This window comes from Nematolebias whitei, chromosome 14 (genome assembly GCF_014905685.2).
Source record: "Nematolebias whitei isolate Nwh7 chromosome 14, NemWhi1, whole genome shotgun sequence".
NCBI classification, from domain to species: Eukaryota; Metazoa; Chordata; class Actinopteri; order Cyprinodontiformes; family Rivulidae; genus Nematolebias; species Nematolebias whitei.
In genome coordinates, this window is record NC_056511.1 from 36,061,514 (window position 1) to 36,077,097 (window position 15,584).

A 15,584-nucleotide genomic window follows, 5' to 3' on the forward strand; every position below is an offset into this window, starting at 1 on the left:
CCCCTATGGATGGATGGATGGATGGATGGATGGATGGATGGATGGATGGATGGATGGAACATTTGAAAAATAGAGTTACTATAGTTAGTGTGCAGTTTTGGCACATATGGGGTATTTTGAATGCAAAAACTACAAAACATCTACTTTTATAAAATTATTCAGGCTGGATGATTTTATTTGATGTTTGTTTTATATTTGATGAAGTAGAATACAATTAGTTGTTAGGCAAATGTTCAGAGCTTTTTTCCAGTAGCATTCTAGAAGAATTCAAAATCATACTTCTAACCTACAAAGCTCTCAACAACCTAGCTCCATCTTATATTCCAGATCTTATTGTTCCATATTTTCACAACACAGCACTTCACTCTCAGACTGCAGGTTTACTTGTGGTTCCTGGAGTTTCCAAAAGCAGAATGGGAGGAAGATCTTCCAGTTATCAGGCTCCTCTCTTGTGGAACCAACTTCCAGTTTCTGTCCGTGAGGCTGACGCCTTGTCCAGTTTGAAGACTGGGATTAAGACTTTCCTTTTTGATAAATCCTATAGTTAGGGTTGGCTTGTCATGCTGCCTTAAGCTTAGACTATTAGAGGACAAATTGACCTCATTTCATTAAATGAATTGTTAAAATTGAATAGTTTTCATTTGAAATGATTTCTCTCTGAACATGTGATTCTCGACCTGCCATTGTGTATCTGTTCCTACCAAACTCTGCCAGTCGAAGCAGATGGCCACTTGTCCTGAGTCTGGTTCTGCTAAAGGTTTCTTCCTCATGAGGGAGTTTTTCCTTTCCACTGTCGCCTTCATGCTTGCTCAAGATGAGAGTTCTGCAATGGAGTTAAATTCAAAACAGTCTGTTGCTCAAATTAATAGTTTTAACTTATTATTTTTATATATGAACGTTTCTGTTCAGTGCCCTGAGATGACTTCTGTTGTGACTTGGCTCTATATAAATAAATTGAAATGAATTGAATTGAATTGAATAGAAGCATGTTGATTATCCTGTCATGTCATGTTGACCTGTTGCTGCATCTGCGGGCACTCCTACTCTAGCTCTTTTGAAAGCGACTGCCTTTGAGCTGCTTTGACAGAAACTCAGTTACACCGAGGACTTCTGAAGCACTTTATTTTTATTTACCAAATAAAGCCACAATGCAGGCTTTTATAGTTAAATAAATTATTTGTTCGGATGACTTCATAGAACATTTCCGTCTATATTCTTATTTACACCCGTAGTTTTCATTGTTCTATCATCTCTGCTCTTTTATTGCATCAGACATACAGTATCTGCAGGCGTCCTGTTCTCTGTGTGACCTTTGTGGCTTATGCACAGACTCCAAACACCGAAAGACAAAAGGCATTCACACAGAAATATTAATTTAGGTGATTGACAAGCAATCCAGCTCTGTTAATTAAGTTATGCTTATTCCGATTAGGAGCCTTAATGGAAGTAAGATAACCTGGTTAAGGTGTTTACATGAGTGTTGCAATAATATGAGTATTGCATTAGTCTGGTTATAATTGAATTAGGGGTGTTGGTGTAAACGCTCTTTCTCTCTCTTTGGCTCATTCCCAGAAAGCCGCCTCTGTATTCTATGTGAGCGGGAATCTCGGTGCGTACTGTAGGTCTCTGCTGATCAGAGGAGAGGTGAGACATGAGCATGTGTGCAGCAGTTCATATGAAAGCCACCTGGCTCTCTCCAGCTCTGATTTATGTCTTTGATAACAACAACCCAGAGATGCTTTCAACAACAACAAAGTCGTGCTGAAGGATGACAACAAAAGGACAGTTGTCAGTCTGAAGATGAAAAGATGTCTTGCGAGCTGACTGTCTCTTTCGTAGCTTTGATAAAGATTTTCTTGTGTTTGTTTTGTTCGTTCGTTTGGTTGTGCTTCACCATATTTAACAAAGGTTAGTGCTAAAGCAAAATGTGAAGTGGAGTCAGTTTTCCATCTCTGACAGATTGCCTGCCTCATCCTGTGAGAAGACGGCAGTGTGCTTCACTGCCTCCGCTATGACTTATCAACAGACTTATTTCCGCTGGCTTGTCCTGCTTAGTGTCATACAGTGACTGGAAAAAAACATGCAGCTCTTGTAGGATATCTTATATTTCACTCACATATTTTACACTGAAATTGCTCAAACCTTTCTCTGTTTGGGTCTCATAAACTTTAAAGGATTAGAAGAAATAAATGCATGGGGAGAATTGCTGCTTTGATGCCTTTGTTATTGTATAATGTGAGTAATAGTCTCAATATGAAATAAAATCTATATCAAGAATTTAGCAGCACTCAAATAATTCAAACTGAATATAGAAAAATAAGACTTTTCAAACTAGAAAACTTTTCTGAAGAAATGAATGCATTGTCTGCCCAAACTTTCTTTGAGAAAACCCAACAGTAATTTATAAATGTATATACTATATCCACGTTTTGATGTATAAACTCTGTCAAAAGTGTAGACGAGCTGATACCAGTGGCTTATTGTGGTCACTGTGGTAACCTGTACCTGTCACTCCCTGACCTTCATGAGACATGCCGACAGAACACAAAGTAAAAATGAAGCTTCAGACAAACAGGTCAAAACATAAACGTCATATTCAAATTCCTGAACAGTAAGTGGCAGGAGCATGTGGTTGTCACACGTATTTATATTTCTGTATATGTCGGAGTTATGGCTACTTCAAAAGACTTTGACCTCCAGTTGTGATAAGAAGAGCCAGAGCTCAAATAAATGGAAATCTGTGAGAACTTTTATGTACAATTCGTATGAATTTAAGAATTTGATTGAAATCCAGTATACGGTAGTCCCTCGATTATCGCAGGGGTTACGTTGCACACACCACCATGACAGGTGAAAAACCGCGAAGTTGGAACGTTATATTTATTTGAGTATTTATGTATATTTTAAGGCTTTATAAATCCTTCCCACACTCTTGCAATGTTATAAACGCTTAAATCTATGTCATTTTGATAACAAACATATATGTACTGTACAGTACTAGGGAGTGGTGGTGCAGAGGTTAGAGAAGGTGGGCCTGTGATTGGAAGATCGCTGATTCAACTCCCGGTACCGACAACATCAAAATGTGGGTGGGATAGGTGAAGCACCCACACCTGCCTTCACCCTCATTTGCTCCACTCAAGGCCCTTGAGTAAGGCCCTTAACCCCCACCATCTGTTCCCCCAGGCATCCTAGATAGCAGCTTTCTGCTCCACACAGAGGGCTGTGGTAGCTCAGTGATCTGTGGTTGAGTCAGGAAGGCCATCCTGCATAAAAGTAATTGCTAAGTCTTAGTACGAGTTAATTCGCTGTGGCGACCCCTGAAGAAGAGAGCAGCCGAAAGAAGAAGAAGAAAAAGATGTACTGGACACTACTGCAAAATTTTACATGGAAACTCACCAGCTCTGCAGACCAGCAGCTCGGTTCCTGGTCGGCAGACCAAACCTGGAACGACAAAGTCCACCGCCTCGTCCAGGTTGATGTGCACGTAGATAATTGAGCTTCAGGATTATTTGTGACTTTCCTGCCAGTTCTGTAAGCTTCATAGATAGATCGTTACATCTGGCTTTGCGTTGCAAACTTTCCCTCCATTTCGACAGAAAACAGCGGCTGGAAGCACTGTTGGCTTCTGGGTAGTATAGTTCTTTTGACTGGCCTCATAGTGTAGGCTTATTGAAAGAAAACTACAAAATGGTGGCACCTGTCCGAAGTATTTATTTTTTCTGTTAACTTTACCGTACTGTCCCGATCGCGTGAGTAATATTAAAGTTGACAATCGTTGAAAACCCGCGAAAGAGCGCGTTCACGAAAGTTGAACCGCAAAGTAGCGAGGGACTATTGTATAGCATTAAGTGACATACTAAGTGAAAGAAACTGTCTTTGTTTTTAAGAAGAAAAAAAACACATGAACTGTAAAGACCGTGGGAATAAAAACTTTGGAAACTTTAAACAGATCAAGTTGAGCCTTTTTTGGTAAAAGCTATAAAAAAAAATTAATTAATCTGTGATTTTGTAAAACCAATAAAAAATATCCAAGTGACAATTCAGCCACACAAAATCTAAAGTTCTGTGACCCGTTTAAACTTTAAATGATGTTTATACTGTGAAGAGCTGCGCTCTGAAGAGGGCACTGTTTTCTTACTCATTTTGCCCAAATTTTATGTGGGCTTGATAAAATTTTTGCAGTTTTTTATTTTATTTGTTTTGTTTTGTGGTATTTTTTTTATTTGCGTTTTCTAAAGCAGAGGCAAATTAAAATTATGACAAAGCTAAATGTGGCCAAATAATAACAAGGGTCCTTTAATTCTCATGAATTAGGACTGTTAATAAAGTTAAGGTAATTTATTTTTTGATTCCTGCATTTTTTTATTTACCAGAAATTAAATTCTTTGTTTAAAAAGTTGAGAAAGAATAAATTGCACCATTATAAAACCAAAACAGTAAAAATCAAATCCATTTAAATCCTCAACATGGTTTTAAACTTGAACATGAAAATGTTTAAAAGTCTACATATATTGCATTGTTGCCATTTTAATCAATGCCTTTCAGTTGGATTGAATGAACTGAAATATGAATTGAAAGCATGTCCATGAACTTGTTTATATTTATTTATATTTAACCCTGATGTGACTTTTGTTGTGAAGTGGCAACATACAAATAAACTGAATTGAATTTAAACTCCTTTATGTACCAACCCCATTAAAAATGCTCTTTTGTAATAATTTAAATAAAATAGTTTGTGTTGTTTTTGAAATTTTTACGAGCAAAAAATTATAGTAAAATTCTGCTTCTGTGTTCCTTCAATGTAAAGGCTCATATTGTATAATACGATCTTGTTTTGTGGCACTTTTTTATTTATTTTCCTATTCCAAACCACATTATTCTGTCATTCCGTGAAAATGATTTGGACACCTGTGTCCTGGCCACTGTTTCTCATTATCTTATTTCTCTCCTCACTTGTCCGCTCTCATCTTCCTCGTCTGCTCGCTCTGCTTGTTCTTCTCTGTTTATCTGTCTCACTCTTTCTGCCGTGCCCTCACAATCGACTGTAGCTGCAGGCTGAAAAGCTTGTTCACCAGCCTCTTTTTTCCAAAACCAAGCTGCTGCGTTAAGCAGCTTTGCTCGAAATGTTTGCTTGCCAGCACGTCAACCCTTTTTAACAACAATCCAATAGCAATCATAATGAGCATGACTGTCTATATAATTAGTTTTTTCTTTTTTCATTTAGATTATGAACATATGTTTTTAATTAGATCTACAATAATCTTGGTGAAATTTTCAAAAAGCTGGCACTCTTTACACACAGTGGTCATTCTACATGGATGATTTCTTTTAAGTCTAGCTCCAGGTTCTGATCTTTTTTGCTTTAATTATATATTCATATTGGAACATTTTTGATCCATATGGCCTCGGTGGACATGTCTTCTGTCCTCAGGCTCGTCCTGTGCATTAGACGTCTGACAGTCTCCTTATAGCAGAAATGAGGGGAGTGCTCTGTGACTGATGGAGCTCCTTTGTCAATGACAGGGGAGCTGCTGCTGGCAGTTTGGGGCCAAAGAACAGTACAGATTACATTAACATCAGTCAAGCTGTTGTCAGACTAGTAGGACATAAATAGGACCTTATTGATGCATAATGCAACAACTTTTCAACTTGACGTTGTCTCGGTAATAGAACTCGAGAGCGAGTCTGCAGCTAAAAAGGCAGTTTGCCAGAAAAGATCTGTTTTTAAAAAAATTGCACAGGGAGAAATTTCAGAATGCCAATAATGTGCGGAGTTGTGAGGGTTTATTTGCACAAGTTAAAATAATCGAGAGCACGCGTGCTGGAACTGGCATTTGGCAATTTTGCTGTCAGAAGGTAAGGCTGAAAACACGGTAATGTTAGAAGCCATCCTCGTCGTTATGATAGAGGCTGGAATTAATTCGAGCAGTACACCGCCTCGTTTTCTCTACTCCGCTGAATATCGTTTTGCTGCTAAAGTGCTTTGACAGCTTTGTAATGGAGAAAACAAAGCTTTTGACCCAGTCTGGCACAGGCAAAAAAAATCCTAGGAAGCCTTGACACAAAAATTGCACTGTGCTGTTTGATCATTACTGACACTGCCCCTACTGTGTCTCTCCTCCTACTTCACTACAGTCAAGTTCACAGAGACTTCTAAAATATAGGTGCAGGTGGAGAAAGGAACTGGTGTGCACCTTAGAAAAATACCACTTTGTAAGCATAAAGGGCCAGTATGTGTTATGTACTGTCATAAAAATAGACTTGTGTGTTTCCTATGCTATCTGAATTTTTAAGCTTTTTTAAAGTTTGTTTTAGATTTGGTGAAAATAAATCCAGTGGTGTTTTGTGGACAAGCTGGTATCCGTTTGCTCAAAACGGATGGGAACGTTTCAGCTGCCTTGGTCATTCGTTTAATCATCCTTCCCCTTCTGTTTACATACTCCCGAGGAAGGCTGAATTTGTGTGCTACAGGCTCGAGGAAGAAAAGCTGAGGACAGTTCCCTGGAGTCCGAACACCAAGGGCCTCGAGCCTCCACAGCTCATAAACAGATGTGTCCTTGTCCCCAGCCAAGCGCAGCCACTCATGGAAAAGCAGGGGCCCAATAATTGTGAAGAATTGAAAGCTAAATATTGGCTTTATCTCCTCAGTAATAAAAGGGCCATGAAATTGATTTAATGCTGCAGCGCTTCTCTTGGGTGGCTTCTTACAGCGTGAGCACAAAACAATGAGCAGCAGCCATCTATTAATTAACCCACCTAATCCTGCAAAGTTAATCTCTCACCACAACTTTGCCCGCAACTAACTTCCAAGCCAGCGGGTCTACTGGGGGTGTCATGACAAAGGCGGTGAGGGGAAGATAGATTCAGCACTTAGGAAAAGAAGGAGTTGGGGGAAGAGGACGCTGTTCTGCGAGGCAACATGGGGACTCTGTTGGGGAAATGCAAGGGTGTATGGCCAGCACTGAGACAGCAGCGGTGTTGATTTGTTTTGGGGTTTTTTTGGTCTCCTTTTGTGAAAGGAGGTAAAAAATTAATTCAACCTTTATTTATACAGGTTAGTCTCATCGAGCCTCGAGGACTCATTTACAAGAGAGACCTGATTTGAATAAAGAGCACATGTGAGGTACAGACAACAATAGACAATCATATAAATAGCATATAAAATGAAAAGTACTGTGAATAGAAGAAATGGTATAAAAACTAAACAAAAACAGCTACATTGTAAAGCGATGTATAAAACTAAACGCAGGAACGTGTCTGTGTTGGTTTTTGCCATGAACTTAGCCGTTGTTTAAAGACCCTTAGAGAGGTCAAGGTCGAGAGCTTCAGATCTTTTTTCAAGGTGTTCCAGGACACAAGAGCAGAGTAGGAGAAGACCCTTTGCCTAGTTCGGTCCGCACTGAGGGTACACTGCATGTAATTATGTCCTGATTATGTCCTATTGCAAAGGTTTGTTATCTGGTGTCCAAAATATTTATTTAAAAAGTCTTCAGCTGATCTAAAATGCTGCTGCCAGAGTCTTAACTGGAGTTACTGGAAATATCATATCTCTCCAGTTTTAGCATCCCTCCTTTGGCTCCCTGTCAAGTCCAGAATTGAATTTAACATCTTACTTCTAACCTACAAAGCTCTCAACACCCTAGCTCCATCTTATATTACAGATCTTATTGTTCCATATTTTCCTAACAGAGCACTCGCTCTCTGACTGCAGGTTTACTTGTGATTCCTAGAGTTTCCAAAAGCAGAATGAGAGGAAGATCTTTCAGTTATCAGGCTCCTCTCTTGTGGAATCAACCAACCAAGAATATCATTTGAGCTTTTGGACACTGGTTTGGATTCAGTTGCAGCACCACATAAAGGACCGATTTTAGTCGCCTTTTTGCTGACTTTTGTTCGTACTTTTTTTTGCTGCCACCCCGGTCTCTTATTTTCTCCTGAGCCGTTAGTCAGTTGGGAAAGTGGCATTTCTTTCTATTCTTCACCTCCCTGCCAGTCGCAGCATGACGGCGCCTCACACCCAACACGCGCATTCATGGCCATATTGTGTTGGCGGAGTTGTGAATTACCTCCTTCTCAGCTGCTTGATGAAAAGCTATGTGTTTGTCTCTTCGACTGCCGCTCATCTGACCCTGCCCTCTCACCTCCTCCCCCCCACTCCTTCTCCTCCGTCTCATTGGTCTTTTGTGCGAGCCTCTCTTCTCCGTGCCGTAGCAGAACAAAGCTGGCTCAGAAAATAGGTCACCTGCTGGTGCTCCTCTCACCTCCACAGCATTCAGAAAAATAATCCCCAAAGGTGTCCTGTGCCATTTTTGAAACGCCTAAACCACGATACAGCCCAGGCACAGAAGAAACGCCCATGTGCACACACTTAACTGAGAAAAAAAAATACACACACACACATATATATATATCAAGAAAAACCTCAACTGAGGAAATTTGGAGATTTTTTTTTTTTTTTTTTTTTGCTAGTGTGGAAAGCAGTTCCTGTGGAGATAATTTTAGGAGGCTGATTAGGCATAGACGGTGTTGAGCCCAGAGTGAGGAATCTCATCATCACTACTAATGACATGCCATTCCTGTGCTGAGAGAGAAGCACGAGCCCTGGGCATGGGCTAGCCTCTCTCAGCCACCTCTAGCGGCTGTGTTCATTAAGGCCAACTATGTAATTACAATTCACAGATACTGCTTTGGCTTAATTACAGTCTGATTATTGGGCTGATATTTGTTGGAATTATCAGAGGCTTTTAAAGTGGATTTATATTTGTGTGGAATAAAAGCCCTCTAATTCACAAGTAAAACTGACAATTTAGGACTGATTTATGATTGTACATATAAACAAACTTTGAAGCTTCAACAATCTTATCATTTGAGTGCTTTAAATAAATAAAAAATAGCGACATATACAGTTTTCCTATAAGCTCACAGATGTTAAGCTTCCCTGTGTGACAAAATCTTCAGAAAGATGCCTCCTATCTGATTGTGGAAAATATTTTTCTATGGCTTTATATGTCTCACCTGAAAAGCCCAACATAAAGTGTGGAATGCATTACACTGGATTATTCCGACGCCATTGAAACTCACGGTAATTGGGAGCACTCGGAACAAAATGCAGCCATGGTCCCCGGAGGTAGGGCTATTATGGCCACGTCTGTGCAGCTCAAAAGTGTCTATAATCTTTTATCTGAAGCATGTGACATCAACAGCCTCAGAGCCAAACTCTTTTATTATTGCAATCAGAAGCTCCAGTCAGTTTGCTCACGCTTTTATGCTATAGAGAACAGTTTTTCCTTTTCAGAAACATTTTTTTTAATCTATGGAGGGGGAGAAAAGGTTTATGAGCTGCATTTTTATGTAAATCCACATGTGTTGCCTGTATGATTCTTTCATCCAATCACTGAAGAGTTTAAGGACCCCACTGCTCATATTTTAACTTGTGCAAAAGGCTTTTGAATGTCACCAAGGTGCCTGCCAATAGATTTCTCCCTGACATGAGCCCTCGGCTCCAGCAGCTATAGTTTTCATCCCGCAGCTCAGCGCAGGTATCAACATGCTCCTGTAGCTTTGGGATGTGCTCGTCCATGTGCAGGAAGTGATGTGTGTGTGTATGTGTGTGTATATGTGCCTGCAGGCTTCCCAGCGACGGCATATGGACCGGTGGCAGCGGCGGCGGTAGCAGCAGTGCGTGGCTCAGGTAGGGGGGCCCGTGGAAGAGGCGGCTACTTGGCGTACCCACAGAGCACAGGGCCAGGTAAACGCTCTGTCCATGTTCTGTGTGGCTGCTGCTCTCTTCAACTTCTCCTGCTCTGCTTCTCGCCTTAGATGTAGTCCTTCAAGGCGTAAAAAACAACATATTTAGACGACGCTGACATGTGGTTTGGATATGTAGATAAACTCAAAATCCTGATCTACAGTTCAGGATCCATAAAACATCAGCCACATCAGTGCCACTGTCACGCATAATATTCCCCAAAAAAACTTGATTATTATACAGTTGTTTACTCAGGCTTTAATTATTTTTATACTAAACATCTTGTGCAAAGAAACAGGATCAAGTAAAGCAAGCTGTCCAGATCGTCCTTAAAGCTTTTGAGGGTTGTTGAAATTAAGAACATTAGTATACTTAACTTTATAACTAACAGTGTTTAAGGTTTTTAAAATTAAGTTAAAGTAAATTAAGGTCCTTTGTCAAAATAAATAATAATTTAGGCCAAATAAAAGACATTATCATTTGACCTGACATGCAATATTAAACTACAGTAGTCTCTCTATTATCGTAGGGGTTACGTTCCAGACACTCTCACAATAGGTGTAAAATCATGAATGCTATATTTAGTTTAGTATTTATGTATATTTAAAGGCTTTATAAACCCTTCCCATACCCTTGCAAAGTTCTGAACAGACCTACCCTGCAGTGACAAAGCCCACTGCCCCGTCCAGGTTAATATGTGCGTGGATAATTGAGCTTCAGGATTATTTGCAACCTTGTTGTCAGTTCTGTGAGCTTAATAGATAGATCGTTACTTCTGACTTTTTGTTGCAAAACTTTCCCTCCATTTCGGCAGAAAACAGCACTGTTGGCTTCTGGGTAGTGTACCGTTTTTTTCGGACTATAAGCCACACCTGATTATAAGGCGCATTAAGCAAAACAAAACCACCACAGGAACACTTCCTGTGGGTTTTTTTAGCTCCGTGTACCACATAAAATCGGTTCGAAGTCAGTAAGCACAACCAGAATTAATACATAAGGCGCACCAGATTATAAGGCTCACTGTCGAATTTTGAGAAAATTAAAGGATTTTAAGTGCACCTTATCGTCTGAAAAATACGGTAGTTCTTTTGACTGGCGTTACAGTGTAGGCTTACTGAAAGAAAACTAAAAAAAGGGTGACACCTGCCCGAAGTTTATTTTTTCGTTAACATTTTATCCCGTATCGTCCCAATCACGTGAGTAATATTAAAGTTGACAACCGTTGAAAAACCACACAAGAGCGAGCCCGCAAAAGTCGAACTGCAAAATAGCGAGGGACTACTGTACTCAAGTTTTAGTCAAACATCAAGCTGCACAATATTTAATTATATAGGTGGTTTGTTCTATAAAGTAGTAACAGAAATACAATATATGTAGCATTATTTAATTATTTCTGCCACAACCCAAGCTTTGGATGCTTTTTAGCCTTTGCCATGTTGCTGTCAAAAAATTTTTCTTGTTGCTCTACAAGCAAACGCAACTGAAATAAAAATCATAATAAATTACAGACACCACAATAAAGCAGACTGAGTTCATAAAATACATCTGAGGGGATATTTTAACCCAAAACAGGGTGTTAGTTTCTTTCTGTTATAAATAGCATCGATCAGCTTGTCTGCTTCATTTAAACATCCAGCTTTTTCCCCTCCCTCACAACTGTAGATCACTCAATAGTTGTCAATAATGACTTCCCTTGACTGAACGCACAGCCTCCCATCTTTAGGGAAAAGTGTCCTTCCTAATCAAGCACACCATTAGAAGCTTGCTGAAGGAAATGGCTTTTAATTGTTACCCAGCTCTTGTCTGGTTTGTGCAGCGACTCACAGATAAAAAGTTAACCAGCAACTGCTGTTTAACGCCACGAGAGGAGCTCGCTGAAACGCACGAGCAGCGACAGACGCGTGTGAACACCGTTTGCATGCACGCGCGTGCGCAAATTCACTCTTGTCCTCTTTTCAACTTAATTCAAATCAACAAAGGGAACGCTGGAAGCCAATCAGATGCTCTTTCTTTCACATCAGGCTGTTTGATTTCACATTTTCAAAACAAACAATTTGCCCAACAATTGCAACGAAACGTTACTTAGAAGCAGGAGTGTTGATTTGGGGTTAGCAGCAGCCAGAACTCAGAGACGTGAAGGCAGCTATTATGTACAGTTTAATTCTGACAGCTGCAAATGGAAAGGAGACAAGTAAATGATTATGAACAGAGGCTAAGAGGTGGGGCATTAAAGTGGAAAACAGTGGCATCATGAGCCTGCTTTAGAGTACTTAAACAGTCAAGAGGGAAAGTAAAGACAAAATTACTGAAAGAAATGGCCATGATATGTCAGAATGTGGCAGAATCTGTCTGAGAATCCAAAACGTTTAATACATAACAGCAATAAAGTGTGAAATATATGTGTGAATTGAATAATTTAGCTGCACTGGGTTGATTATTAGTGAAAATTAACTGTTATTAAGAGAGAATAACATCGTCTTTGCATCCTAAAAGGGAAGCTCTACTCTTTTTGGACGTTTGCCCACAAATGGTTTAAATATTTATTTAGTGTTTGAGACCAGGCTAATAACAGACTGAATGGATTCATGCGTGGAGCACTCTCAACTCTACACAGACTCAAACCAAACAGAGGACACAGATTGTTTAGGCTTGACCTTCCTTGGTGTGTATTGTCTGGGGATGCTGCTGCATCACCGCCCATCGTACGCTTTAATTTGCAGCAGTCAGCCCAATGGCAGCTCAGGAATAGCAATTCTGCTGGTTTCATTTTTTGCTAAATTCTCTTAATTTTTCCTGGAGACAGGGTTTTTCTGCTGGTAACAAATGTATTTTGTAAGTGTGCATTCTTTGTGCTGTGACTCCACCTACAGTTGCCAAGGAGCACCACAGGTTGTGTGTACTTCTGTCTACATTGACCCTGTAGAGGGGGAGGAGCAACCTAATTAGCAAATCGCAGTTTAGTGAAAGATGCCCATAAGGATTACAGAATATATGCAACAAAATAAGTTCAGCACCTTTTTTGTGTAGCTCTTGAGCAGTGGAACATATTTGCACATTGTCGTGTTGCACACAGACTGATGTGGGAACGTCAAAGACATTTTTCATCACTAAAGGAGGACACACTCTATTCACAACCTTCAAAAAACAAAAACGACATGATTTCCCTCTCTGTGACAGGCCTCTGCTAATATACTCCGAGCACTTTAGTAGTTGCATTGTTGTTCTTTCAGCTGCTCCCTTCTGCAGGGAGTGAACTCAAAAAACATTTGGCAATTGTTCCCCATTGCAAAGTGAAAAGGGTCAATGGAAACGCCCTCTGTCCTTCCATGAATGTTGTGAGGGCAATAACTTGAGAAATAAGTGGAGTACCAACTTCCATATTGATGTGTGAGTGCATCTAGGCATAAAAAAGTTTGAAAATTTGGTCTCCACGTCAAAATCTAAGATGGATACCATCATATGTATGTGTGTGTGTGTGTGGGGGGGGGGGTGTAAACCGGCCTCTCCTTTCATTTAAGGAAACTATGCTTACTAGTTTTTATATTGCTGAAAAGTATATTTTCCTCAAATGATTGCAGTTGCCCTTTGGGGTGGCTAAAGTTTAATCTGTGGTGGCCCTGGCCTCCATTAGACACCCCCTGGCTCCACCATTCCATCTTGTGGTGGATAAAGTTGCTCCCTTTACTCACAGTCCTTCCCTCTGCGCCACCTAGAACAAAATGAACTGTACTTATACAGCGCCCTTCTATCTTATTGAGATACTCAAAGCGCTTTACACTACAATCTGTGCCTCATTTACCCATTCATACAACACTCTACTAGATCTATACAAAGCTAATTGAACAAATCATTCTTAAGGAGACTAATCAGAGCTTTATCACATTCATACTCCGATGGGACACACATCGGAGGCAATGAGGGGTTCAGTGTCTTGCCCAGGGACACTTCGACATGTGACTGCTGGTGGATTCGAACCCCCAACTTTTGCATTAGAGGATGACTGCTTTAACCACTCAGCCACAGCAACAAAACAAAACAAAACAAAAAAATCTCTGTTCTCCACAGTGTAACTCCTCACTTGAATATAGGCCTGTGGCGATAAACAATAAATCAATTAATCGCATGATAAATTAATATTATCAACCTCATTTTCATTTATCGGCGTTATTGTTTCTTCCTGTCTCTCTCTTGAAGACACTGGATGACAAAAGGCTCAACTCTGGTGTTATTCAATGACCCCCTCCCTTTCTCTTTTCTCTTTAAAATCTGTTTGAACCGTCAAATCACATTTTTAGATCATTAAAAGCAGCTAAGCTGAGAAGATAAGCTATGAGCTAAGCTAACAGACTGACCTCGGGAAAAAACGTCCGTCTTGTCAAAGCTCCAAAATTCACGGTTGAAACCCGTGTCTTCGTGTAAAAAGTTGTTTTTCTCTGCAAAAAGAAGCTGCGAACTTGTTTACTGATTTTTTATTAAAAGCTTTGTGTGACAAATGCTAGGCTAAAGAGCTCAAACCACACCAAGCGTCTGCCATTTTGAGAACTGAAAAAAGGAAGGAGAGACAGCCCATGTCATGTCGAGGGGCCTTCGTCTTATTTTTCTTAAAGAGACACACTGCTCGCTCCCTCACTATCCATCCTTCAGTTCAAACAGTCTTATACTGTCATCCAATGGTCCAAAAAGGTACTACACACAAAATAAATTAACCAACATTTCTTCTTAAATTTGACAATAATTACTAATTATTGTCAAATTTCGAACAATATTATAATTTATCGCAATAATTTCCGAGACAATTAACTGCCCAGCAAAATGTGTTATCGTGACAGGCCTACTTGAATATTTTGCATCTAAAACATTAAAGTTTATTTGCATTCCCTGTTCAGTTCCTGTCCAGAAAAACACTTGTTTCAAAAATGATAAACATTCACATTTCAAATCCCTCAGTGACTTAAGAACCGCAACAAACTGCTTATAAAAGCCATTTTCTCTGTTTGGACAGGTTTTGAAAGATTTTGTCAGTCAAATTATGTTTTTGTTTGCTGTTGTTGCAAAAGTAAGACTTGAGTCTTAGTTTAAAGATGCCCTTCTGCTGCCCTGATCTCCAGCAGGTAGCATGATGCACATAAAGGACATGTCCTGATGCATTTTTAGAGCAGGAGGGAGGTTAAGAGACCTTAGCTTCAGGTGAGAAATAGATCATAGATCTGGCTACAGCACAGAGTTTACCACAGGCTGGAGGTACAGAGCCATGCTTGGCTTCATGAGGTGATGTTGCCATTTTGAATATGGTTTTGCATTCATTAGAGTCCTGTTGGAGGATAGAAAGGTAGTCACATGATAGCTTGGAAGTTTTGCATGGTAAGACCAGAAAAGAGAAAGAAAAGGACTAATGCAAGCAGCATATACTGATGTGGATTTCTGTTGAGTGTTTTCCGACCTCTACCGCTGATAAGGATAGACCTGCATAAATGACCTACCATTGTTTTCTCATTCATTTTGACAAGTACTTTAAAACATGAAGACTTTTATGTTCAACTAATTGTACAAATTGATATTATTGTTAATTATAGTTATGCTTCATCTTCTTTATAGTCATTTAAATTGCTGTGCTCTGGTAATCGTGGCTGAACACACTGATAAAGGCTGATTCAGATGGCTCCGACAGTCCTTAAAGTAGCCAGACTAAGACCTAGCAGATAATCAGTGCAGCTGTTTCCATTAAAAATAATAAATTGAAGGACTTAAATCCTCATATGGTGCATTTTATACAGTAATGAGTGGAGTTCAACATTAACACAGGTTAAGCCATATCTCCCATGTCTACTTTACA

The 15,584-nt window shown here is 39.8% G+C and overlaps 1 protein-coding gene across 1 annotated transcript in view; it reads left to right on the forward strand.

Annotated features, from left to right (window-relative positions):
• Positions 1-15,584, forward strand: part of msi2b (musashi RNA-binding protein 2b) — a 434,292-nt gene that overhangs the window by 379,082 nt on the left and 39,626 nt on the right. The window contains exon 11 of the mRNA XM_037688064.1: positions 9,632-9,694. Within this exon, the coding sequence (XP_037543992.1) occupies positions 9,632-9,694 (63 nt within the window). The remainder of the gene's footprint in view (positions 1-9,631; positions 9,695-15,584) is intronic.